The 27076-nt window shown below is 35.8% G+C and overlaps 3 protein-coding genes across 6 annotated transcripts in view; 1 reads left to right on the top strand and 2 right to left on the bottom strand.

Moving 5' to 3' along the window:
• Nucleotides 1-10607, top strand: part of bmal1b (basic helix-loop-helix ARNT like 1b) — a 30991-nt gene extending 20384 nt beyond the window's left edge. For all 4 annotated transcript variants that reach the window (XM_051114616.1, XM_051114613.1, XM_051114615.1 and 1 more), the window contains 9 exons: nt 262-411; nt 2018-2264; nt 3492-3598; nt 3685-3835; nt 3923-4011; nt 7301-7397; nt 7501-7597; nt 9216-9312; nt 9393-10607. In XM_051114616.1, the coding sequence (XP_050970573.1) occupies nt 262-411; nt 2018-2264; nt 3492-3598; nt 3685-3835; nt 3923-4011; nt 7301-7397; nt 7501-7597; nt 9216-9312; nt 9393-9553 (1196 nt within the window). In that variant the 3' untranslated portion in view covers nt 9554-10607. The remainder of the gene's footprint in view (nt 1-261; nt 412-2017; nt 2265-3491; nt 3599-3684; nt 3836-3922; nt 4012-7300; nt 7398-7500; nt 7598-9215; nt 9313-9392) is intronic.
• Nucleotides 10608-13214: 2607 nt separating this feature from the next.
• On the bottom strand, nt 13215-25186 carry btbd10b (BTB (POZ) domain containing 10b). Its single transcript, XM_051114619.1, has 8 exons — nt 25028-25186; nt 20592-20776; nt 20216-20498; nt 18388-18490; nt 17006-17126; nt 15874-16071; nt 15012-15122; nt 13215-14167 (listed from the first exon to the last, which is right to left on the bottom strand). The coding sequence occupies exons 2-8, from the start codon at nt 20743-20745 to the stop codon at nt 13836-13838; spliced, it is 1302 nt and encodes a 433-aa protein (XP_050970576.1). The 5' UTR covers nt 20746-20776; nt 25028-25186; the 3' UTR covers nt 13215-13835.
• A 192-nt stretch (nt 25187-25378) lies between these two features.
• pth1b (parathyroid hormone 1b) lies at nt 25379-26338 on the bottom strand. The gene is made up of 3 exons (XM_051114633.1): nt 26291-26338; nt 26105-26204; nt 25379-26006 (listed from the first exon to the last, which is right to left on the bottom strand). Exons 2-3 carry the CDS (start codon nt 26194-26196, stop codon nt 25799-25801), a joined length of 300 nt encoding a protein of 99 aa, XP_050970590.1. The 5' UTR covers nt 26197-26204; nt 26291-26338; the 3' UTR covers nt 25379-25798.
• Nucleotides 26339-27076: the final 738 nt, after the last annotated feature.

Raw genomic sequence — 27076 nt, 5'->3', positions numbered from 1 at the left:
GCATGGAGAAACGTGACAAATGAAAACATATTCTTTGTTTTCATGTCCTGTGGCTGATGGGAATTTAGAGTCTAAAAAATCAGAGTCTGTTCCCATCATACACTACATAATTTTATGTGAATTCTATCAACTCTCTAGAATCTGACTTTAACTTTCACCAACTAGCATCGATGGTGTATGCCAGCCTTTAGTCACATAAATATAATTTCTTTGATAATTTTTTTGAGCTTATCTAATTTTGATGTATTTTTATTTCATCAGCTGGGCTGCCGGTCAGGACAGACATCACTCCTAGTCCCTCCAGACTGTGCTCGGGGGCCCGACGCTCGTTCTTCTGCAGAATGAAGTGCAACAGGCCCCTTGTCAAAATGGAAGACAAAGATTTTCCCTCAACTTGCTCTAAAAAGAAAGGTGAATCGGTTCTTTCGTTTTCTTTACATATTGTTAAATATTCAAAGACAATGTTTCATATACAGTGATGTTTCTTCTGAGGAGGCAAGACAGGCAGTGCCTCTGCAAAATATTGGATGAAAAAAACAATCATAGTATGAAAATAAACCAATGGCAACATTACAAAATATGGAATGCGAGAGCAAAAAAAGTTCATCTTGAAATTTGTTTGCTGTGTATACAAATAAATACTAGCAATCTTCTTTTATTCAAAAAGTGCAAGTGCAAAAAAGTGCTCAGTGCATGTTAAAATCAACAGATGGACCTTCCTTAGTGTTCACATTACATATTTTTTTATTCAATATCTTACATATCAACACACATGTATCTAATCAAATAAATTAATGAATCAGTGACAGACCATTTACTTAATTGGCAATTTACAAATATATACAAAGTAGATACAAAAAATATCAATCAAAATATGTTGGTCAATTATGTTATGATGGATTATGTGGAGATTTTGATTGATATTTTTTGTATCTTTTTGATTTTGGATCTTTCTGTATCTCCTCTGAATATATTGGCAGCTCAATCTAATGTTAACCTAAAAAAATATGTGCTATTCAAGTGTCTGTGCGGAGGAAGCTGAACATTAGAGCGCTTACTGCATGACAAATGGAGGCACCGGTGCGATCACTTGCTCTTAAAATACTCCGTCATTTTTAGTATTTTAGATGTAATAAATCTTTTGAATCTGTAAAGACTCTACATTTATTTGTGTACACCCAGAATAACAATGGAAACATTGCGCTTTTGTAAAATAATGAAAGCAAATGGGATCTGCTTTCTGCCGTCTCGGTCTCTGTGAACTTGAGCGTGAAACTCTGTGTATACTCATTTTACAGACATGAGAAATATATCTGTAGAGATTAAAATGTCTAATCTGACCTAGAAAATCGCAACTTTTTCATCCGTCTTTGTACACAATGTAACTACAGAAGAGTCAAGTTTTAAATAGAAAAAATATTGAAACTCTTTGGTCATTTGGTCATTTGGTGTAATCGGATTCAATGATCTGTGCTAAGCTATGCTAAAAGTGCTACCGCCAGACTGGGAGATCGGCTGAATGGATTCGAAAACGGTGAAACTCGACTGTTTAACTTTAGGGGGGTTGGAAAATGAGCCTGTTTTCAAAAGTGGAGTGTTCCTTTAAAATGAACGACTACTAGTCGTCCAGAAAAATCTTAACTCGCTCTAGCAGCCCTACTTATTATGTTAATAAGTTAACTATTAAAAAGAATAGCTGAACAAAATTTCACAAATATATATTGTTTAAATTATTACTGCCTTTAATTATTTTTTTGAAATAAATGTAAAATACTTAAAAACTTGATGAGATTCAATACTGATTACATTGTTAATGTACAAATATACAATTTATTTTATTTTTATTTTTCTGATAGTGTAAATAATGTTTATTTAACCAAGAAAATGTGTCTGGGGCATGAATTTACATTTGATTTAAAAAAGAAAAAAAAAACAACAACTTTGAGGACTTTGCCTCCTCATTTCAGAACACCACCACACACCACAGTTCATAACTATTGTTTTTTTCTCCCTGTAGCTGATCGCAAGAGCTTCTGCACCATCCACAGCACTGGCTATCTGAAGAGCTGGCCTCCCACAAAGATGGGCTTAGATGAAGACAATGAGCCTGATAATGAAGGCTGTAACCTCAGCTGCTTAGTGGCCATTGGCCGATTACATCCTCATATTGTCCCTCAACCCATGAACGGGGACATCCGGGTGAAGCCGACAGAGTATGTCTCGCGCCATGCCATTGATGGGAAGTTTGTCTTTGTGGACCAAAGGTAATTAGGGACCATTGGGCGCCCTAAAATGCAGCCACAGTTTAAAGTTGCAGTCACATTTACCCTTTAACAAGCCCAGACAATTTCGATGCCTGATAGACTTCCGCTGAAAATTAAAATGTGTCCATTTTTCCATTTTTTTTAAGTCCAGTTCTTGCTATTAACAAACCGTTAACTACGACTTTTGCCTTGACAAACTCCTAATTTGCTGCTTATTAATAGTTAGTAAGGTAGTTGTTGATCTGCAGTGGATGTGGCACTAGTTCTGGGAGTGTTTACTCACCACACTATAAAATTATAAAAAAAAAAAAATTCCATTAAGAGGCTGTTTGAAAAGCAGTTATTTACATTTGGTTCGTTTGCTAGCTGGCAAGAACAGCTTCGAATTTTCCTCTTTCCTTCACAGAGCAATAACGGTAAATGTGGCCGCGCCTTAACTTGGTTAAATAAACTTAAACAATGCCAGTGCACTACAACATGCTTGTATAATTTTATAGTATAATATAATATAGTATAATTTTCCTGACTCAAAATTACATTAGTGTAAGTGCAAGCAAACTGTTAAGTAAAAATTGATTTATGGTTGGGAGACATATGTTTTGTCTGCTGATGGATAAACTGATTTGTGAACAAACGTTTGGTGTCCATGCTGACCTTATGACCAATCTTGATGTTAGCGTGACAGCTTATTTGATTTTGCGAGCACAATGCAGGTCAGTATCCAAATATAGCCATGGATAATTGGTGCGGATGGATGTAAGGTCACAGCCTGGCTAGTGGTGGAAATATAGGGCACACAATGCACCTAAAAATACACAGTGACAAAGTCACTGTTTGGCTTTTATGTGTCATGGTAAAAACAGAAGTAGCGACAGACTTTCCATATTGTGATGTACTGTTAAACATACTGTTTCTGCTTATCCATCCAAACAGAAAAAAATGTAGGACGGGGATTTTCCATTTATCAGTTGAGAACCGTTGCACTCAAAAGTAGAGGCGGATCTAAATGTGAGCTTGCAGTCAATTGTAAGAAAGAGCGGAGGTTGTGCAAACTAAATGATATAGAGTTCATTAGTGTTATTTTATCTGAAACAAATTTTTTTGAAAATGAGGTGTTCCCTGTGGAGCGTTTTTGGCGTTTGAGAGAATAAATAAGACGTCTGCATGATATTACTACTGTACCTGTTGTGTTTATCTGTGTGTGACAGATGCCTGTTTTCATTTCAGGGCCACAGCCATTCTTGCTTATCTACCTCAAGAGCTGCTGGGCACGTCGTTCTATGAGTATTTCCATCAGGATGACATCGGACATCTTGCTGAATGCCATAGACAGGGTAACAGCATAGCGATGCTCTCCATACAGTGTAGCATGAGCAGATTTCTGTGGCTGATTTTACAATCTGTATGTGTCTGTTTGCAGTACTGCAGATGAGAGAGAAGATCAACACTAACTGTTACAAGTTCAAGATTAAAGATGGTTCTTTTATAACGTTAAGAAGTCGCTGGTTCAGTTTCATGAACCCTTGGACCAAAGAAGTAGAATACATCGTCTCGACTAATACCGTCGTCTCGTGAGTGAACAAAATCTCTAATGATAAAATATTTTGTCGTAATGTTCTGATAGTTTGGTTTATTGACTGGAGTGTCTGTGTTTTCAGAGGCAGTTCTCTTGATGGAGCAGAACCTGGTTATCCTCAGCTCACCGCCTCCCCCCAGAGTATGGATAGCGTCCTTACAGCTGGTGACAGTAAGCCGATTTCATTTACTCTCCACACAGCAAATAAACTAGTGACTGTAAAAGCTTGTCCTATTCAGACACAAGTTACCTGTGACAAGTCATTTTTCTGTTCAACATCACAGTCAATCAGAAGATACATTTACAGTTGAGTTTAAACGTTTACATACACCTTGTAGAATCTGCAAAATGTTAATTATTTTACCAAAATAAGAGGGATCATACAAAATTGTTGAATTTGTAAAAATGACCCTGTTCAAAAGTCTGCATATGTTTGATTCTTGATACTGTGTTGTTACCTGAATGATCCACAGCTGTTTTTTAGTGATAGTTGTTCATGAGTCACTTGTTTCTCCTGAACAGTTAAACTGCCTGCTGTTCTTCAATAAAATCTTTCAGGTCCCACAAACTCTTTGGTTTTCCAGCATTTTTGTGTATTTGAACCCTTTCCAATGACTGTATGATTTTGAGATCCATCTTTTCACACTGAGGACAACTGAGGGACTCATGTGCAACAGGGGCGGATCTACCGGGGTGGCACGGGGTGGCAACTGCCACCCTAAGAAAAAGCTGTGCCACCCCACCTGCCACCCCAGAATTATCACAAAATATAATATAAATGTAAGCAGTGTTTCATGTGCTACTTTTCAGCCGCAGCAATGACAGCGTAATGCAAAATAATGGCAAAAAACACGTCTTTCGATAGAATGTGCACGATAGTTGCACACGCACGCAGCGCGCCCAGTGTATTCAAATTCTTTAACAAATGGCTCTTATGAACAGGTTCGTTTTGAGTCAAAAACGAAGCGCTGCCCAGTTCACTAATGAACTGCTTTACATGTGTTCGTGAATCAGATAATTACTGCTTCTCGGCTAACTCAGAAGACTCCGAGACATCTAATCCCGCCCGGAGATCCATCGCGTAATTGTTCGGTGATCCGATTCTCTGACCGCTCGCACCATGTTCATCATGGATATAGGCCTTTTTGCCGTATCCGACGAAATAATAATAGCATGAAATCAATAATAAAACAATGTCTCGATTGTGCTGGTTTAAGCTGGTCCTTTGCTGGTTTATGTTGGTCATGTTGCTGGTCAAGGACCAGCATAAACCAGCAAAGGACCATCTTAAACCAGCACCAAAACATACCTTACCAGCATCCCAGCATCAAAACATACCTACCAGCATATGCTGTTTTTTTCACCAGGGTTACACATACAGTATAATTATAGTACAGGACCAGTATATTAGATGATGGAAGTTTCACTATTCTGTATGTACAGTAAACTGTAGTACATGTTGTACACCTTCAGAAGTGACTGTCAAATTTTATTTGTAACCATTTTTTATGTGTAGCCTCCTGCATTTTTGTAGAACTGAGAAATGAATACCTAGAGATATAGTCTTGTGTCAGGAGACCAGATAGTACTGTATACTCTAATGACATTTAGCCAAATGTGCAGAGGATGCTGAATTTAATTTTTAATTTTATTTTTTACTGTACTGTATTGTGGTGCATACCAAGTTCATATACAGTTCTTTGTTATTTGAACTTTTTATTGCTTTTCATCCGCTGCAAGATTACTTTACAGTAGTAAAATAAAAATATTTTTCCCAAAAGTTAATTGCTGAATTAGCAATCTGTAATTTAATTTATGTTGTATACTGTAATTAACATTGAGTTGCAAATGAATTCCTAATAAGAGTTTTTTGTTAGTTTTATTGATCTCATGAGTGTTCACTGGGCAGGAGAGTCATCGTTGTATTTGAATTGTGTGTAATCATTTAAGAATACCTGTAGTAACTAGATTAAAACATTTGAAAGACAAATTTATGCTGGCTTGTCTTAAGACTTGTTTAAAAACATAAATAGTTTGGTCAGTTACATGTTCTAGATGTTTGCTAAAGTGTTGCTAGTTGGTTGCTAGGATATTCTGGGTGGTTGCTAGGCTCTTGCTATGCAGTTGCTGTGGTGTTGCTAGATTTTATGGTTGATTGTGTGTCATGAGTGATTACAGACATTCCCTCCTCTGTTAATAACAGAAAATCAAACATTGTTTCCAAAACTGATCCAGTTTCAGTGCTTTGATATTATAATTACAATTGTAATAAATTTCTTTCTAATGTTAGGAAATTAACATTAAATCATCGACATTAACATCTTAAACTTGCACTGAAACGTGATTTATACCATCTAAGTAGTAATTTAATACAATCGCTCAGAAACATTTACTGTATAACCTGTTGAAGTTTTTTTTTTATATATTGTTTATTGACTTGGTGCCATGATGGACATTGCAATGTTGTTATTCATTTTTCATTTTAAACATAAATATAGAATATAAATATAAAATATAGATTACTTAATGGTAATGCAATATTTGTGAACACGACTGTGTATGTCAGACTATTAATCCTCAAAAACTATGCATGGGGGCTTTCTTTGGAGTTGCCACCCCTCATAGACCCCATGCCACCCCTTTGCCACCCTAAAAATTATTTTCTAGATCCGCCCCTGATGTGCAGCTATTACAGAAGGTTCAAATACTCACTGATGCTTCAGAATGAGACACGATGCATTAAGAACTAGGGGGTGAAAACTTTTGAACAGAATATGTTCTTTTTTTCTTATTTTGCCTAAATATCTTATTTTTTGTCATATGCCCTTCAGAAGCTACAGAAGATACTTACATGTTTTCCAGAAGACAAAATAAGTTCATTTTAACCTGACCTTCAAATTCCAAAAGTTTTCACCCCCTGGCTCTAAATGCGCCGTTTTTTTCTTCTGAAGCATCAGTGAGCATCTGAACCTTCTGTAATAGTTGCATATGAGTCCCTCAGTTGTCCTCAGTGTGAAAAGATGGGTCTCAAAATTATACAGTCATTGTTGGAAAGGGTTCAAATACACAAAAATGCTGAAAAAACAAATAATTTGTGGGACCTGAAGGGTTTTTCTCATGAAAAACTATCACTAAACAAAACAGCTGTGGATCATTCAGGTAACAACATTATATGAATGGTACTATTTTCTCTTGTGGACTATATGTAAATCTTTTATGTGAAATATCTTATTCAGGTCAGTACTAAATAAAAATAGCATGCATTTTGTACAATCCCTCTTATTTTGGTAAAATAATTAACATTTTGCAGATTCTGTAAACGTTTGACCTCAACTGTATATGCATGTAGGTAGGTTGTATATCACTTCAAAAAAATCATGTATATTCATGTATAGAGTCTGTTGGTCATCTTTTGGCATTTGTGATGAACCATTAACAATATTTCCGTGTTCTTCTGCAGGCACAGGGAAGACTGTCCCTGGAATCCCTGGAGGCACAAGACCCGGAGCAGGAAAGATCGGCCGCATGATTGCTGAGGAAGTGATGGAGATACAGAGGTGAGCTGATCGGATTACACAGTTTAAGTCTCATAATCTGCATTTGAGTCATGATCTTGATGACATTGCAGCTGATTTTACCTTTCATTGATATGATTGACAGGATAAGAGGCTCATCCCCATCTAGTTGTGGTTCAAGCCCCCTTAACATCACCAACAGCACCCCTCCTCCTGACACATCCTCACCGGGGGGAAGAAAGGTAACATTTGCGCTTCACTTAAAGGGAAACAGTAGATTGGAATTTACAGTATAATGAGGAATGTCGTGGAATTTGGCAATTTTTGGATGAATAAATCAAAAGTAGGGCTGTACATTTAATAAAATCACAATATGGACTAGTGTCTGTGAATATAAAAGCACAAAAACACATCTAATGAAATATGAAGTCAGCATCTTCTGCCCTTGTCACAAGTGAATGAGTGGCACAGTTTGTGTACTGCTATACACATACTAAAGCACACGTGATGCTCATGGTGTTTTCAGTGTCTGCCGTCTCACTATATTAAGAGGACGTAAACACATCACATCACAAGCATTTCACCATTTAATTTAAAATCTTTCACGGAGGTTTTCACAACCCATCAAAATAAAAGTCTTAAAGAGATTTTGACAGAAATAAATTATTATTGTACAGCAGAATATACTTCTCAAAGTAATAATGATAATAAAATAAAAACTATTTTTTAAGACAGTGCCACACAATTTTAAACATTAAAAAATGCAAAAATGCTGCTTTATGATTCTGTATAATTAGGCATGCCATTTTGATTACTAAAATTTAATTACACATGCCTTTTGACTACTCAAATTTAATTTAACCATTAAAACGCAATTAAATTAAAATAAAAAACAAAATGGAATCCAGAATAATTCAAATGAAAAAAAAAAAAAAACAATCTGGAAAAAATTATCAAAATAAAATAAAATACAAAATAAACTAAATTAAAACAAAACAAAATTAAATTAAATTAAATTAAATTAATCAATCAATCAAACAAACAAACACAGATTTCATAGAGCCCTATGAATAAACAAACAAACAAATAAATAAAACAGAGCCCTAAAATACATATATTTTTTTTAAAATTGTTTTTATTTTGCCATCCTCACTTTACATAAATGAACTATAGTGCCCTGCACCCACTAGTAAAAACAAATATAAAAAATGATATCTGTTGTCTGAATAATTTTTGGTTTGACTGTATATTTTTACACTTGTTAAAATGTTTCATGATTTCAATTTATTAGACGTGCTTTTTTGATTACTAAAATGTAATTAGATAAACTTTTGAACTACTAAAATCTAATTTAACCATTAAAATTGAATTTTAAAGAAATGACTCCAAAAATGAAAATTTTCTCACTATTTATTCACCTTTTTCAGATGTATCACTAGGTATTCTGGGCCCATTCTGGGCTCTCAACATAATGCTCAGGCCTATTGGCCCTGTGAACTCTGTCCCAATTCCCCCCTGGTTGTGACGATCCTATGAGTAATTTTTTCTTCAGATTTCACAAACGTGAAAATTTAGATTAAATTGATTCATCTGCTTTAACCTGTGGGTTGCCTTCGTGTTTGCTTTGATGTTTTTGAAACTTTCGGGTTAATATATGGACTCAGAGATGAATTATTCTTCTAATAATCTTAATTTGTGTTCATTTAAAAAATAGAAAGACATCTCGGTAAAATGAAGGTGAAAAAATTAGAGAATTCGCATCTCTGACAAACATATTTAGATGTACTGAATGTTCATGTAATGTTACATTAATGTGATAATACTAAATGTCATCTGTTTTAATTTTTCCTAACTGCTCAGATTTCAAACGGTGGAACTCCTTCAGACATTCCTTCAGCAGGGATGGTGTCAGGCCAGGACAGCATAGGATATCCTTACTCTAACAGCTCGATTTTAAGTAAGTTAACAAGGTGATTTAATCACTTATTTGTTAGTATTGCTTTTGAAATGGTTCACAATACCGCCTCTGATCTGTAGGTGATAATTCACACATCGGTATCGGTGACATCATGGACGAGCCGGGCTCCAGCAGCCCCAGCAGTGATGAGGCTGCCATGGCCATCATCATGAGCCTGCTGGAGGCGGACGCAGGTCTGGGAGGTCCCGTGGACTTTAGTGACCTGCCCTGGCCGCTTTGAGATCCCCGAAGGAGACATTTACCCATCATGTGTACAATCCATCTCAACGGCGTTCGAACCAGCTATGACCCTGACAATCAACACGTTTTTTTTTTTTCTTTTTTTGGTGACGTTGCATTTGTTTGTGTCACGGTGCCTCAGGTAGCTCCACCCACAGCAAGTTCTCATTGGTCCACCACCTCATTCCACAGCTGTATGTTCAAATGTGTCAAACATAGACTGTTAAAAAATGGATGACGTGTGTCCACTTTTTTCTGCTACAGGAAAGTGAAGCCAAAACATCTTAATTTGGAGCCCAAGCGTAGTACTGGAGCTGTGGTATCAAAGTCCACCCAAAATCAGGCAGACCCAATCACAAGCTCATAATCATGACACCATACCCCTTTTTTATAAAATCAAATAATGAACTGAAAGCAAACTTTCAAAAGCAAATGAACATACGGCAGCATGATAGAAAGTACCTAAAAGTATACCAAAAAGTGATGGAAAGCACCTAAAATAATGGACACCATCTTTGGGAAAAATATATCTTTAGTGTAGTTTGATTTTTTTACATCAGCTTATGACCCATTTGTTTACATGGTGAGGGTGTGAATTATGACCTATACTGCAACCAACCACCAGGGGGCGATTGAAATGTTTTGGCTTCACTTTTCAGGACGTGTGCAGCACACTTGGTGTCAAATAAATGATACTGTCACTCTTTCACTTTTTCAAAAATTGGTTTATAGCACCTGGTTTGGACACAATGTTAGATCGCTCAACATTATCATTGCTGGTATGGTCTAAAGATATTGTTTCAGTTCACAGAATGGAGCACTTAATGTCAAACAACTAAAAACCACAAAACCTTGAGCTTACAGATTTTTTTTTTTTTATATCCACCTCAGCATTTCTGATCTTTTCTGATATTTCCTTATTAAAGAAATCAAATGTGTACCATAGATATGTGTAATCTAAAATGTATGAGTTATTTTATCTGAATGTATATGATTTAACTGAACCGAAAGGGCAACAACATATTTTTTAAAATAAAAGTATTTCGTTCTCTTTACATTGTTTTTTTTTTTTTTTAACCTGATTCAGGTAGTAATGAAACAGTTTAGTTTTTCCGACTGAAAATGTTTTAAAGTGAGACCCACTTTTTTTTAGCTTTAACGCTTCACGGAGGGCGTGTCTGAAGCTTTGCGCTGATTGGCCAGCGTCTGCACCAAACGGGATTGGCTAGCATCTGCGCTAATATATTTGCATAAGGCGTTCTGATTGAAAAGTTGAAAAATTTCTGTCGCGAGTCACACGATGCAACCGACCCATAATTCAGTTCGGCAACGCTTGACGTCACTCCATTCAAAGTAAATGAGAAGCCTTAACGCTGACGAACCGTGTGAATCGGGCGTTATCGCTGTAGCTGAATAAAATGCAGAAAGAGAAATTTTAACTGAGGAAACTTTAAAATAAACACGATTTCTAGAATATATGGTTTGTCTGTGTTCTTCAAGCAATCTTGGGTATTTTTATGAGGATAAAGTATATTTAATAATGCAATGCTAATCAACATAGCATTTACAATACTATAAAATAGTATGATTTCTGCCTCATTCTGTGATATAAAGCCATGCCTGATCGCAAAAGGTTACTTCAAACAGTCGACTATGTTATAAAGTGAATTTAGAGAAAAAACATGTCAATAAATCATATCATTGTTGGACAACAGGTTTGTAAACAGGCTCATACACATGCAAAACTGTTTCGCACATGTGCTACTGTAGACGCGGGAAGACTAATTATTATCGTGGGGAAATTTTTTTTACCGGTATATTGCAAACGATATATCGCCCATCCCTATTAATTAGATTAAAAACTTGTTTTTAACCATGTATAGAGGGTATGCATTGACGTCACTTTCCCACCGGGACACGCCCCCTCAGCCAGACTGAGTGGCAAAAGAGCTTTCAGCGTAAATGGATTTAACAGGGAAGATGCGAAAATGCGAGTAAAACAAACGATTATCAGTTTAAACGAAATGTTGCTGAACCTGATATAAGGTTCCTAACAACTTAACAAATATTAAGTGGTCAATGGGTATTGATGCAGCCAGAAATCGTGTTTTAACTCCAGGGAAAATACATAAAGCAAATTTGCCTGTGAACTCATTTTCAGGCTCGTTCTTGTTTTGTGTGTTCTGTCGCAGCACTCAATGCTGCCACTCAGTGGGCGGAGCCGCAGCCACTTCAGCTGATGGTGACGTCACATTTGGCTGCGTCTATTGGATCCGACACGTTTACTCACTGACACGCCCCCAACTCGGAAACTCAAGGCTTAAAAGAAGTCCACTTACTCACCTCCTTGTCATCCAAGATGCTGATGATGTCTTTCTTTCTTCAGTCGTAACAAAATTGTTTTCTGAGGAAAACTGTTCAGCATTTTTCTTCATATAATGGACTGCTATGGTGCCCCGATTTTGAACTTCCAAAATGCGGTTTAAATGCGGCTTCAAACGATCCCAAATGTGGTTGTAAACGATCCCAGCCGATGAAGAAGGGTCTTATCTAGCAAAAAGATCGGTATTTTTATTAAAAAGTACAATTTAAATACTTTTTATTCTCAAACACTCATCTTGCCTTGCTCTCGTTAAACTCTGTGTATTCTGGCTCAAGACAGTTAGGGTATGTCGAAAAACTCCAATCGTATTTTCTCCCTCAACTTCAAAAATCATTTCAAAATTGTTCCACATTGCTGCACAGTCTTTGTAAAGTAAACATGCAAAGAAGATCAAACACCCATAGTAGTATATAAAGTATATAAATTGTATTATTTTTATGAAAATAACCAATCGTTAGGCTAGATAAAACCCTTCTTTCTCGGCTGGGATCATTTACAACCACATTTGGGATCGTTTGAAGCCGCATTTAAACTGCATTTTGGAAGTTCAAAATCGGGGCACCATAGCAGTCCATTTTATTTAGAAAAATGGTGATTTTTTTTTTCTCAAAAAACAATTTCTTTACAACTGAAGAAAGACATGCACATCTTGGATGACGAGAGGGTGAGTACATTATATGTGAATCTTTGTTTTGGAAGTGGACTTCTTTAAAGAAGATTTCGAGTTTTCCACTCATAACAACAACTTTGTGGTGGGACTCGTGCGTTCAGCTCGTAAATACGATCTATTTGACATGACTTGAACACACTATGGACCTTTCTCACATTTCCAAATTTACCATTCCTCCCATAGACGCTGCATTAGAAACACTCCTGCATAGCGTTAACTAGTTTTTTTGTACCTAGATAAAAAAGTGATATAATACAAAGTATAATGTTATAAACGTACATACATATTTTTAAAATTCAAAATATAAAAAACTTCAAAGGATTTATGATGATAATGATGACCCGAGAATGGTCCATTAGACCAGCTGGTCTGGCACCAACAACCAATCAATTCATTGTTTGGTAGCAATTGCTTCAGATATAATGTTTTCTACATAAAATATGCATATTTTTACATTAAGATCCGCTTTTAAACTGAATATCAAGTATTCCCAAACTTGACTGCATCTATTCTGTAAGTGGAACTATTTTTAGGCCCATGTGTTACACTACAGCTTCTGCTATAATGTTTGAGATCAGCGAAACACCAAAAAACAACCAAAAATTTAACTTAATGTCAAACACAGTATATTATATATCTTTATTAATACAATGATTTTCAAGCGCTTGAACAGACAGATCTTGAGCAGATAAATTAATGTCCATCTAAGAAAAACACTGCATTCATTCACCAGGCAAATGGACCTCCTGAAGAGACACAGGAGTATTGAGGAGATCGAGCTTTCCAAAAAAAAAAAAAAAAAAAAAAAAGAAGTGGCACCAAACCCAAATGCATCAAGTGAAAAGAACTTCAAAATTATAATAATTAAACTTGGTAATAATATAGTAAAATGGAAAAGAACAATAGTAATAATAATTATTATCATATAATAGGCCCAATTACAAAAGAAGTGAGGTTGCTAACTTCATTTCAAACAAACAAAAATAAATTTCCTTTGGTCAAGTTAAAAAAAAAAAAAGAGAACAGCGAAGACGGAACAGGACAGCACTGCCCATGCCAGTATCCCAAGTCTATGATGTTGTGTTTTGTGTTTTTTTTTTCTTCTTTTTCTTTTTAAATACAGTAACTAGACAGTTGAGGCTCTAAGGCTGTGGAGGAGGTGCAGAAGGCAATCTGGTTATAGTGTCACTCTGGTTCATGCTGCAGCATGCTGTGAAGGGGCGTCTGCTCTCAGACGGCAGGTGAGGGGGCGTCGGGGTCAGGCTCGTTGTTGAAGTTGTTGCTGTAGTGCTGACCTGGGGGAGGGTGGTTGGGAAGAATGTCCAGTTCATCCACTTGTGGTCCGGGGTGCATCACCACAAGCTGGTCCTGGGGAATGTCTGCCGCGGCCGCTGCCAGGTTCGTGATCGACTTGCTCTTCACGCACTGGAAGTCCACATGCCGACTCTTGCCTTCCTCCTTCTCCCAGGACATGCGGATGAAGGGTCTTTGGACGTAGTTGTAGATGACTTCGGGTCGGCCGCCGGGACGCTTTTTCACTTTCTCTTTGTATGTTGGATAACCTACAAGTGCAGATTTGATAATCAAAAGATGTGTTTTTACGATGTGGGTCATAATGGGAAAAGGTGGTTAAAACTAAAATTCTGTCATTATTAGAGATGCACAGATTGACTGGCCAGGGACTTAACTAGCCCGTTTTCTTAATGATCGGCCCAGACCAATGACCGACCGGTCAGTCTACCGATTCTGAGCTGGTCCGTTTTGACGTCACACTTACGATGACTGATAATGTATTTGTTTCATGCAACATTTATTTGTAGGTTTAAAAAAAATATTTAAAATATTAATATTACACAATTATTTATACATTAAACGGCCAAGAAAATTGCAATCTGTGCATCTCTAGTCATTATATTTACCCTCATGCAAAATCTTGCACTTCATAGTAGCTTTCAAATCAAATATGGCACCTTTCAACTAAAGGAAGACTGATTGCCAAAGGCCATTACGTCTGGCCCTAGTTCTATTGACTTTGTGAATGTAAAGCAGAGAATTTCTATTTTCAAGTTTGTAGTGAATTTTGAATAAATGCGGTGTAAAATAAGTTAACATTTCATTTTAGCAAATTTGTTTGCATCTCATTGGCTATCATTACATTTCAGCCATCAGCCATCATGCTGCTCAATATCAAGTCAAATTTGGAGACAATAATAAACATCTTTGGTTCTCAGATTTGCAGTGACCAAAGGTCAAACCTGACACCTGTTGCCATATTTGATTCATTGCTACTTCACAGAATTAATTTTTTTGGGTGAACTATCCCACTAAATTATTAAAATGAGATGCATATTTGAATTATTAGGTATAATGTTGTAGAAAATAGCATGCAATAAAAAGGAGTCTTACCTTCGATACCCAGCCTAATTTTCTTGAGTCCTCGCTCTTTTAAAACTGATTTGGCTACATCACGGTTTTCAATGTACTTGAAGAAACGATACAGTTTTGTACTGTATATAACTACAAGAGGGAAAAATAAATATTTTAGTATAATGAAGCCACACACAAAAACACTCGTGATGAAATTTCAGCAACTAAAAATAGATCACATGCTTTTTGCCAACCTCCCAAAGCTGTTTTTGTCTACCGAAAGTATTTTTTGTAAAGATGTTCAAGTCTGCTGTTAAACAACAGTACAATCCATTGAACATACTGTACTTCCATCCCTCACAGCTATGTTTTTGTTCTTATCAAAAATGAAGTCTATAAGGTCTATAAATTGCAATAACTGCTCAATCAATCACAGAAAGACGTCACTAAAACAGCTTGTAAACAATGTCATGTAACATTATATTTACCTAAGCAATGCCATTCAACATCCAGTTTATTAATTAGCAAGAAAAAAAATTCTAGAGAAGTATTTTACTAAACAGACGCATTATACTATATATTCATTATATTTTACTTAGCATGTTGTTTTCATTATTTTATGTATGCTTTAATAATAATAATGATGATAAGACAACTTTTTAATTACAGCTAACATTTAAAGTGTAGATTTCAACCATGAATTGGAATGCATAATTATATAATTTAAAATATTGATATAAAACTGCACCAATTCAAATTAAGTTTTTATCTGAGTGCTGATTATTACATTAATTTGATTAAATATTTGATTATAAAATAAACTTTATTTACTTACTTCTTTCAGTTTCAGTAAAATACTTATAAAATGTTTTCAAGATAACTCAAAAGTGTGTGTGATTACTTTGTGAATACTCCTCTCCCATCTGAGGTGGGTACTCCTCGTCCCAGTCCACCACGTCATCGTCTGTGAGCACAACTATATGACACTCCCTCTCTCCGCTCTGAGCACTTGCCACCATTAGAGGAAGCACCATCTCCTCCAGATAGAACTCAAACTGCCGTCGAGCACCATCATTGGACAGCTCATGCATCAGGGCACCTGAAGAGACAAGTCATGTCGATCAAAAAAAAGAAAATCAGCCATTTTGTAGAAAATATTGTTAAAATACCACAGTTGTCAGATCACAGTACTGGCATGGACACTGACAAAAGGTTAAAGGGGTCATCGGATGCCCATTTTCCACAAGTTGATATGATTCTTTAGGGTCTTAATGAAAAGTCTATAATATACTTCGGTTAAAAATTCTCAATGGTTGGACGGATATATGTAGATGGGGAGGCGCATTCCCTTCACACACAAACTTAATCTACTGTATCTTCAGCGGCTCAGATGTCGGGAGTAAATGACGACCACTATGTTCATTATTACATGCAGCAACACAACACCTCAATTGCTCAATCGGAGATATTCTTGTCTAACTTTCATCCCTGCTCCAGCATCAAAACGATGGAGGTCAGACTGTTGTAAGGCCGGTCTGAGGTAAGACGCTCATGTCAATCAACTATCATGGGAGCGGCCTCTGTCGGTGTTACGCCACACCGACAGGCATCTGAGAATGGCTCGATATGAAAAAGGGGATATTATTTTTACATTAATCATTAATCATAATCATTCATTTTTATCATTATAGGGTAGACTTGTTCATACACTGCCAACACACATTAATGTTCAAACAACATGTAAAAGTGAACTTTGCATCTGATGACCCCTTTAAAGGAATAGCTCATCCAAAAATGAAAAACAGTCAGTCAGCATTAATTCATGGACTGGAGTTGAACTCTCATTCTGACAGGACCCATTCACTGCAGAGGATCCATTGTTAAGCAAGTGATGTAACGCTGAATTTCTCCAAATCTATTCCGATGAAGAATCAAACTCATCCACTTCTTGGATGGACTGAGGGTGTGTACATTTTTAGCATTTCCTTAATGTGAATCTCAAGTATCAGAAGGGCATTTCAAGAATTACTCACTCAGGTCTCGGCACTTGATAGTACTGTAGTCAAAAGAGATGCACAGATAGTCGCACGCTTCTCTCAGCTCTGGAATGGAGATTCCATCAGGACAACGGATTATCCCAGATTTATAGTAATCCTGCCAGTTAGAGAAAGAACAGACAACACAAAAGATGACATTACAGAAGCAGCACCGCTTAAAGACACACATGGATGTAAGCCAGATTCACGTGCACTGCCGCTCACTGTCAGCAAACTAGACAAGTGCTGATGACTTTTAACTTAACACTACGGATGCACAATATTTCAATACTATATCAGTTATAGGCTATTTCTGCAATTTTTTTTTCATTTGACAAAACTTATTTAAAATGCAACTGTGCATGCTCATTTTTACATGTACAGTCACCTAAAGCAAGAACCAAGCACTCAGTTAATCTTTTGAAACATTCATAATTTAATAACAGTTAAATATAACCTTTAGCAAATATCATAATGAATATCCAATTCTTATATTGTACATTATGCTGTGATGCCTAAATTCAATTCCAGCATTTAAAATGATTTTTTAGAGGTTATTTTTATTGTTATTTTTTTATTATTTATATTATAAAAAAAAAAATCATAAAACTTAAATATGAGCTATTTATTGGTTAGCATCTTTTACATGAAAATAATGGCTTATTGCATCAGACAAAATTGTGTCTGATGCCACATGTCCTTGATACGTTAGAGCCAAAGAGCTCACAAAGGTGATGCAAATTCAAATCCCACTCCTCATCCCCTCTTACATAAAAAAATAGGGATTATTGTATTGCATTTAAACTGGTCCTGCAAACAGCACGCTTGAGCTCTCACACTCAACACATCCTCTCTCTGGATTACTAGTCAGTGTCATTGTTTGAATGCACTCATCTGATTTTATCGATTGTCTACAGTGCTCTGCGCAGCAGCATAAGAGACACTGCAGCGAAAGATCATTACAGCAGGATATACAGCAAAGCTGATGACAGGCTTATGCTGCACTTAACATCATTATTTAAAAGCTGTTGCTGGAAGCTCATTATGAGATGTTCCCAGAGCCGAAGCAGCCCACAGTAAAAGCCTGTTACTAAACCACAAACCTGTCTTTAAACACTAATTCACCCATACAAATCAACTTTATCAGTGCACTGTGTCCAAATTAACAATTTTAAAATGTTGTCACTTGTCCTGCTACCTAAACAAAAGAGTCCATTTGGAATATCCTTGATAAAAGTTACTTAAGATAAAATATTTACTTTAGAATCCAGAGCTAAGCATCACATATAAAATGAATCATTCTGTACATGCATTTTGTGACTCGCCTAAATGTGTGCAGTAAGACAGTAAAAATGAGACGTCTAGTGACAAAGACCTACCAAAATGGCTCTAAACACAGTGGAACTGATGCCCTCTGCGACCTCATACTCTCCCTTCTCATTGGGCCGAGTGAAATTGTGTTCCCGTCCAGATCCAAACATTCTACAGAAAAATACAGAAATGTTTTTGAGAAACAACAATAAGAAAATGTATTTAAAAAGATTACAGGCTGAGATAGAGGGCTAGTTCTGTCATCATCTACTCTCCCTCATGTAATTTTTCTGTTATTTTTTTTGTTTGTGTGTGATCATGAAGCATCTTAAATTCAGTTAGATAAAATCTAAGGTAGTAAAGTCTTAAATGGGGTTACTTAATAAAATGGGGCTACATTATAATTAGTCTTGAATAAAAGACTATTTTCCCTATATATTTTATCATTGAGGATTTCTTAAGAAAGTTTAAAAATCTCGTCTCGTCTCATTCCCGTGAACCCAGTCTCGTGTCGTGGGATAAGTGTCTCGTCACACCCCTATATATTAGTATGTAAACCATGTTTAATACATATTGAAATGCGTTGATGAACCAGTGGCTTCCTTGTTGTGCAGTTGAATGTGTTCCCCAAGCTGCTTAATCAAGTAAAATAATCATTAGATACATGATTTATTCAGAGAATACAGGTTTGTTCTATATGGACAAATGGTATTTGTTTTATTTAATATCTTGAAAAAAATGCATGACTTAAAAGGTCTTTTAAAAATTAGATTTCAGTGGTCACAAATACTTTCAACAGCCTCTGAATGTGTTTTAAGGAATCATCAGACCACAAAATGATTTGCACCCTACTTGTATTTATCAGACAAAACTAATCTTTAATACTAGGCGTAAATGTGGTCGTATATGTTTTAAATGACATGAAGGTAGGGCTGGGTGATACAGCAAAAAAATTAAAGTTTCAATATTTTCAGAACGTCTAATTGCTTTTAAATTTTTTACGATTTTTTAAGTAGTCAGCTTGAAAATGTAGGCTAAAAACAATATGATTCAAGCAGGCTAACTTTTTTCTCTATTAACCCTTTTGTTAAAGAAAATTCTATTCCAAGTGCACCACACATGAAGCTGTCAACATGATGTAAATGGTAAAATATCTTTGCAGAAAAGATGCATGAACTACAACTACATCTTGTACGAACATCTTGTCTTACATATTATATATATTAAACAAATAATATGAGGAAAATGCTTTTTAAAAAATCTTAAATGTCAAGGTAACTCAAATTCAAAATAACTAAAGGTATAACACCAGTAGACTATTAACTATAAATGTTCTGTAAAAACATTGAACAGCAGCTTTCAGACTGTCACCATGATGCAAACATAAAATAGCAGACATACAGTAGTAGTTCTTCACAAGTTTTTTTTATTCAACTGCGCTGCTTTTCCATTGTTTTTTCTAAGTAAACATGGACGCGTTTGACTGTTGCACTTGCGTCTCCTGCAGCATCTCATGCATGAACCGGTGTTATAAAAACACGGCGCTCAAGTTAAAAGTTGTCCACTTCCATGTTCTTGCACGTTTTTCCTATTCCACTGCCTGCATCGCATCTTTGTCAACACAATAGCACATTCTGTGTGAATGGTTCCTAACGATATGAGCACGTCACACGTGAGCGGTTAATCATGTGTGCCAACATGTGGTTGGATCGTTCTTTCCTCTTTACTGTTATCATTGGGATGTTGTCAAAATGTCTAATTCTAATGTTCGATAATATTTTTATTCAAAATCGCGATTCCTCGATTTCTAAAAAAAATAATCAAAATCAAAAAAAAAAACCCTGCACTACATGAAGTTGAAAGAACTTTTTGACAGCCGATTGGTCTGCTGCTTACCTGCCCAGCATGGTGTTGGGCTGTGCTGTGAAAATCGAGGGGTCCACCACGAAACGAGTGTTATCCACAATAAGTGTGACCTTCTCTGATGTGCGAACGCTGCGGGCTCCATCTTTGACATTCTCGTAGACGAAGACCATCTCACCAGGGCCCATGCTCTTGTATGTGCCCTCTGAACTGGACAAGCTACTGTTGCGGCTGCTGGCCACCCCACTGCTGCTGCTGCTGGGAGAGATCCTCTGAGGCCTGGGGCTGCTGGGTCGTGATGAGCCGCCCTCGCGATCTGCTCACGTGACACATATACGACATGATGACACTTGCCGACACTTATATGAACAGCCACATCAAAACCGAAAAGACAAATGTTTTTTCTCACCGCTGTTGTGTTGCCGTGTGGGTGAGGTCACGTTGCGAATACAGGGTGTGAGCTGGCCTTCTCCACGTTCGTGTGAGGAGTCCCGAGAGCGGTCACTGGAGCGACGTCGATCTCTGGATCGGTCACAGCCTCCACTGGCACCATGCATGTTCATTTTCACCTGGACAGTCTAACACATCTGGCCACTGCAAGAAGCGAAAAACAGAGAGAGACCTTAGAAAACACCTCTGAAGACATGACCCAGTGTCATAATTCAGCGTCTCTTGAGAGGACCAGACTCCCGGTGTAATTTAAGGTGAAACGACTCCCACAACACCACAGAGAGCTAATGTCATGATTGTTCACATCTCTGCATAGTAAAACTGAGACCAGAGTTATTATAATTAACTAAAACCATTAAGTTTTACGTTACTTGAAACAAAATAAACACTGAAATAACATACTAAGGAAACATTTCTCATCTTTGTTTGGTTTAACTTGATGCACTAAAATAACTAAAACTGAAATTATTCATTAAAGCTATATAGATATTTTAAAAATAATTTATATACATACACACTGCCATTCAAAATTTGGGATTATATAAGATTTGTAATGTTTTTTTTTTCTGCTCATCAAGACTGCATTTATTTGATCAAAACTACAGAAAAAATATTATTGTAATTTAAAATAGTGGTTTTCTATTTTAATACACTTTTAAATACAATTTATTCATGTGATGAAAGCTGAATTTTCAGCATCATTACCCCAGTCTTCAGTGTCACACAATTCTAATATATATATTTTTTAATTATTATTAATATCAATTATCAATGTTGGAAACCGTTAAATAAAAATTTAAAAAGAACAGGATTTATTTTAAATAAAAAATATTTTCTAACAGTATAAATTACCATCCAAAAGTTTTTTTTTTATTGTTTTATTTATTTTTTATTTATTTTATTTTTATTAATAACTTTTTTTTTTCTCAGCAAGTATGCGTTAAATTGAAAAAAGTGATAGTAGAGACTTATATTGTTAGACAAAAGTTTCTATTTTAAATTAATGTTGTTCTTTTTAGCTTTTTATTCATCAAAGAGTCAAAAAAATGATCAGAGGTTCCAAAAATTAAGCAGCAAACTGCAACATAAATCAGCATATCAGAAAGATTTCTGAAGGATCATGTGACACTGAAGACTAAAGTAATGACGATGAAAATTAAGCTTTTTATCACAGAAATAAATTACATTTGAAAGTATATTGAGATAGAAAACTGTTATTTTAAATTGCAATAATATATATATTTTTTTTCATATTTTTGATCAAACAAATGCAACTTTGAGCACAAGTGACTTCTTTAAAAAAATGTTAATAATCACAAACTTTTGAACAGCAGTGTGTGTGTGTGCAGTTTAAAATTAATATTACTATATGACAATTAAATAAAAATGAAAAATAAATCAAAGTGAAAACAGAAAATATAAAAATTAAAATCAATTCTAAATATTAATAAAAATTATAATAGTATCTCAATGATCTTAAAATAACACTGATTGAGACACTTTTTTCCACTTTGCTGGCAAGCGCAACAAGTCTTGAACTTTATAGTCCTGCCTATTAACAGAAATGCAGCAAAAAGTTGGTTACCATGCACTTTAGAAATACACTACAATACCCTCTAATACTGTGCAACAGGACGTGGTCAGTAATAGGGGGGTTACTGATAAAGATGGCAATCTTTAGGCACCTCATGATTCAATTCAGGCGCACAATTCACTGCACAGGGCCCTATGAATTCTGCAATGCAAAAACCGCAGATGGAATCGCAAAATCCAGTCATAAAAATAGAATTTACTGTACAATACAAAGTGTCATGGCATTTGTCAAAGTTTGGATGAATTAATCAAAAGTTCGAAAATCGCTCAGAGACCGATTCATTGTTAAAGTTCATTGTTAAAATTTGTTTCATAATCACAATTTTAATTTATAAATTTGTAATAAATCTATAACACCGAATCAAGAAAAAAATAGAACAGAATTTGGGACACAGGACCTTATTGTTAACATTCTGATAAATTACTAACTTTGGGAGTTTTATCTTACATTTACAAGACACTTTACTAACTAAAAGCATTGCTACTGTGTAATGTACCCATAAAGACCACCCTCTGCCATCTACAACAACTATGAAAGTGTGCTGTAAAACAAACACATTTACTGAAGAGGCAAAAGACAAAAAAGGCAGATAAACCAATAACACACGCCCAAGACAACCTTTAATGTAATTCACACCCCATTTATGATATTTGTTTATGCCAGGTGCTCAGGCAGGAATGTAGCATATTTACAGTGACTACAAATATTCAAATAAACAACAGAGTGAATATGGCAGCGGATGAGAGCGATCGCACAGGATTGAGTGAGGGTGTGTTTTAATGGCTTCTGTTCCAGTTGATCAGGAAATGCCTGGGGTAAATTCAGCTGGATGTCATGAGTGCAACAAACAGGAGAAACGGGGCCTGAGCCCTAGTGTTTGTCAAACTACTGACTCACTGTGTGCATACACACCTGTAGAACATAAATGAACAGTAGCACTACTGTATCACTATGGTTCTGGTTGACCCTTGTTTAAAAAAATACACAGTACCATGGTAAATATCAAAGTATCATTGTATTATAATCGGATACATTACTGCACCACGGTAAGGACACTTTGAAAGTCAAATTATGTCAAACATACGTAATCCTGAAACTTACTGGACAAATAATACGATGCAATTTAAGATGGGATATGAATCAGACGTTTGTGTATAGCACCACTCCCTCCGTGCACAGCGCTTCTATTTTTTTTTCAAAGCTCAGGAAATTCCAAAGATAGTTGTCCATTTAAACCAGTTCCTTAAAATAAAACAACAAATACAGAGAGCCAGAGACCACCCCTTTCTTCCTCGCCCATGCACTGAGCAAATAACATAGCTGAGGACTTCTGATAAAACCTTGGCTAGTTTCTAATTCCTACATACAGTGCCAAGTACTATATATTCTACATTAGATAACAAAAGAGTCGGTGAACTAAATAAAACACTGTTGCTGCACAAAATTGTAAGTCAAAGTTCTTATAATGTATCTTAAACCACAAACTGTTAACCTTTGAAATCTGGTGGTTAAGTGACTCACAAGTAGACAAACCAGTAGTTTCAGTAAACACTTACAAGGAAGTGAATTGCTACATTTATCATCCTGTAGTGTGTGAGTAATTTGCAGTGTTTACACACTTTACACAACTCATGTGATACTGGTTGTGCCCCAAAAATACAAGCAGACCATTCATTCAGACTTTTTTCTCATAACCTGATATAATGTCATTAAATAACAACCAATGTAATGCATTTAGCACAGCAATCGCTTTTACATTGTTTCTTTGCTAACAGAAATGTCTGCGCATTCGAATTAAGATGTTGGACACTTAAGTCACAATTAAACATTTCTAAATGGTATATAACATATAACATGTTTAAGTATTTAAATATGTACATAATTTTAAAGTGTGGCTTAAACCCCTGATGCATGTGGTCATTCAGCAAAAAGGCAATTTTTAACCATTTAGGATGTGATGAAGAAACGGTTACAGCCAAACCACCACGACATTACTTATTTTTACTTTACACAAATTCCTCACTTCTGATGAAAGTGGTGCCCCAAATAATACTGAAAATAATATTATATTACAAACACATCATGTAATGAAAAAAGAACTATAAATTATTATACTCTTTGCAGCAGAAGGCAAGTAATTTTAAGAGGAAAAAAATACACAATACATTTTAAGCATATAATTTTGTCAACCTTATTAAGCCACATTTGCCTTACCGACTTAAAGCAACGTAATAATGTTCTAATGTTCTTCTTCTAAAGCTTTCTTGTTTACTCTAAAGTTCTGGTAACAACGCCTACCAGTTTTAGGTCAATGTATTGTTTTGTAAAAAGTCAAAAGAAACATTGTTTTTCTATGTAAGCTCTTAATTCATGCATGAGTGGGTTGAGTATACATATAATTTTAGGGCCTGATCTGATCTGTAAATAGCGCGATTTCATAACATTATTCATTTAAAATGGTTTTAAAAACTCTTCAAGGCCAAAAGCAACAGATTGACATCCGTCCAACTGATCAATGACTGATCGAAATCTCGCGGATGGTGTGTCATCCTGCCAGAGAGTCGATACATGGCAAAAAAAAAGAAAGAACAAAAGAAAAAAAACGCTATTTTAAATGCCTTACCCATTAATTAAGCAAGGATTTATAGTTAAATGTGCGACTATATGCCTGGTGTGTTGTTAAGCAGCGGACTCATCTTCACACACAAAACCTCAGCGGACGTTACAGAACTATTAGCTAGCCACCGAAGCTAACCAACAAAACAACAGACGTTTGGATTATGAATTAAATAAAGTCTTACCTTTTTACAGTGTCGTGAGCATAGTCTGTAAAGTAGTTAATTACTAGTCTTCTCCCGTGAGGTAAACAGAAAAGAATGACCGTCAAATTTTGAAGAGGACCATCAGCTTTTTCTGAAAAAGCGAATTTGATCTCCACCAACTGCTGACAGGAAACGCGACTTCACTGAAGTATCGCGAGAACTGCGTCATGTAGTCAATGGGCTTTTTAAAATTGATCAGATTACAAGTTGTTAACCACACAGAAAGAAAGAAAGAAAGAAAGAAAGAAAGAAAGAAAGAAAGAAAGAAAGAAAAAGAAAAGGTAACACAAAGTAACTCAGTCTTGCTTAGTTTGTTGTGTATGTAATATAGTGTACAGTTAAAAACATCCATTTGGTCCACATTTTAGTGCAATTGTTGGATGTCTAACAAAGAAAGGACAAATATTTCTTGCAAATACATTTAAAGTGTCAGGACAGTAAACCAAAACGAAAACAGTCACAACAGAGAGGCCTACTACAAGGTTAAGACATTGTCCTTTGTATGTCCTACACAGTGTCTGAAAATTATCTTTCAGTATCTAAATAACAATTGTTTAAAAATAAATAAAAATACATGTGAAAATAAATAAAAAAGGCATAAGGAAAGCAGTGCACCTTCTTTCTCAGAGTACAATAATATATTTTAATTGACACTTACTGTGTCCTCCTCCTCCTGCACTGGCGTTACTGAGAAAACACTTTTCATTATTTAGAGTTCATTAGCTTTTCAAAACATCAGTTTTGACAATGTCAGTTTAAGATCCACGCCGCACCTTCCCCCTTTCTTAAACGTCTGACGGATGGGTTGTTGGTTTTTCCTTTTTGCTCATTTTGGGAGTCATTTATTGAGGGTATGATGATATTGTTGAGCTTCAGCTGAAGCCAGTCCTGTCTTTCTAACATCTCCTTGTGTTCCCGAACATTGTGCATGAGCTGAACTTCACTGATTGAACTCTTGCTGTTGCAAATGGAAATATGGAGTGATCAGATTTGAATTGAAATCACAAAATGAAAACAAAACCTTGGAGCAATATGTTGCATCCTGTTCTCTCTTACCTAAGTGGTAATCCCTCCAGATAGAGCAAACTGCAAAGACCCCACAACACAATAAAAAGCATGATTTTCTCCAAAGAACGTATGGGTAACATAGTGATACCTGTAGGATAAATTAAGGATAAGATAAGTTCTATAATTTACAAGATAGAGCATCCATGATAGAGAGACGTTGGGCTCTAAACTTACCAAGTCTTGTATTTCGTAGTTGCTGTGCTGAGAGGGTCCATGTGTTGTTCGGTGTCGTATTTGTGCTTTGGGGCTACTCTTCCTCTTTTTATAAGCACAAGCCCCCTCCCGTTGGTCATTGATGAGCTATCTCCATTATTGATGGTGATGTCATCCATGCTTTGATGGAGACTGGCATGCACATGACGAAACATGACTACCAACACCCCCACTAATTCTGTTTTCAACACCTTGGTCAAGACCCCCGTGATCACAGTGCTGGAGAACTAGTGCCATGTACGGCTATGACGGTCAGGCATGGTGCCACCTTCGACAAAGTGAGTATATATTTCATTATATTATGTTCAGTTGCTCAAAACGCAGTCTTAAACGCTCTTAAAAAATTAATTAGAAATCTTTATTCTTAATTATTACATCAAAGGCAGATTTAAAATGTTTTTAAATATATTTTTATATAATTATTTCATTTATTTGATTTTTATTTTTCAGTGGAAAGCTGCATATAAAGGATTCATCAGATTTTTTTTATTATTATTATTATTATTGTTATTATTATTGTTGACTGCAAACTTTTCTTACACTTAAATTCACACACTGAAACTCATGTATTAGCGGCACTATTGGGAAACGACAAATACAACCTGTCTGCTGGGGGGGAAAATACTTTGGCAAGGATGATTTTTTTTTTTTTTTTTTTTTTTTTCATTTATATAGCAAGCATTTTTACTCAGCTTATTTATCATATTAAAATGATTCCCTAACTTAATTACGAGAACGCAGAGGAAA

The sequence above is a fragment of the Labeo rohita genome, chromosome 7, assembly GCF_022985175.1.
Source record: "Labeo rohita strain BAU-BD-2019 chromosome 7, IGBB_LRoh.1.0, whole genome shotgun sequence".
NCBI classification, from domain to species: Eukaryota; Metazoa; Chordata; class Actinopteri; order Cypriniformes; family Cyprinidae; genus Labeo; species Labeo rohita.
This window is presented reverse-complemented; position numbering and strand designations above follow the sequence as displayed.

What these genes read in the sequence shown, in the direction of transcription:
- btbd10b (XM_051114619.1), bottom strand. Translation starts at nt 20,745, where the DNA reads ATGAACATGCATGGTGCCAGTGGAGGCTGTGACCGATCCAGAGATCGA. An exon ending in CACACGGCAACACAACAGCG is followed by an intron (nt 20,499 to 20,591) that starts GTGAGAAAAAAC and finishes TCACGTGAGCAG; the next exon opens with ATCGCGAGGGCGGCTCATCA. An exon ending in CTGTGTTTAGAGCCATTTTG is followed by an intron (nt 17,127 to 18,387) that starts GTAGGTCTTTGT and finishes TCTAACTGGCAG; the next exon opens with GATTACTATAAATCTGGGAT.
- pth1b (XM_051114633.1), bottom strand. Translation starts at nt 26,196, where the DNA reads ATGTTACCCATACGTTCTTTGGAGAAAATCATGCTTTTTATTGTGTTG. An exon ending in CTGGAGGGATTACCACTTAG is followed by an intron (nt 26,007 to 26,104) that starts GTAAGAGAGAAC and finishes CATTTGCAACAG; the next exon opens with CAAGAGTTCAATCAGTGAAG.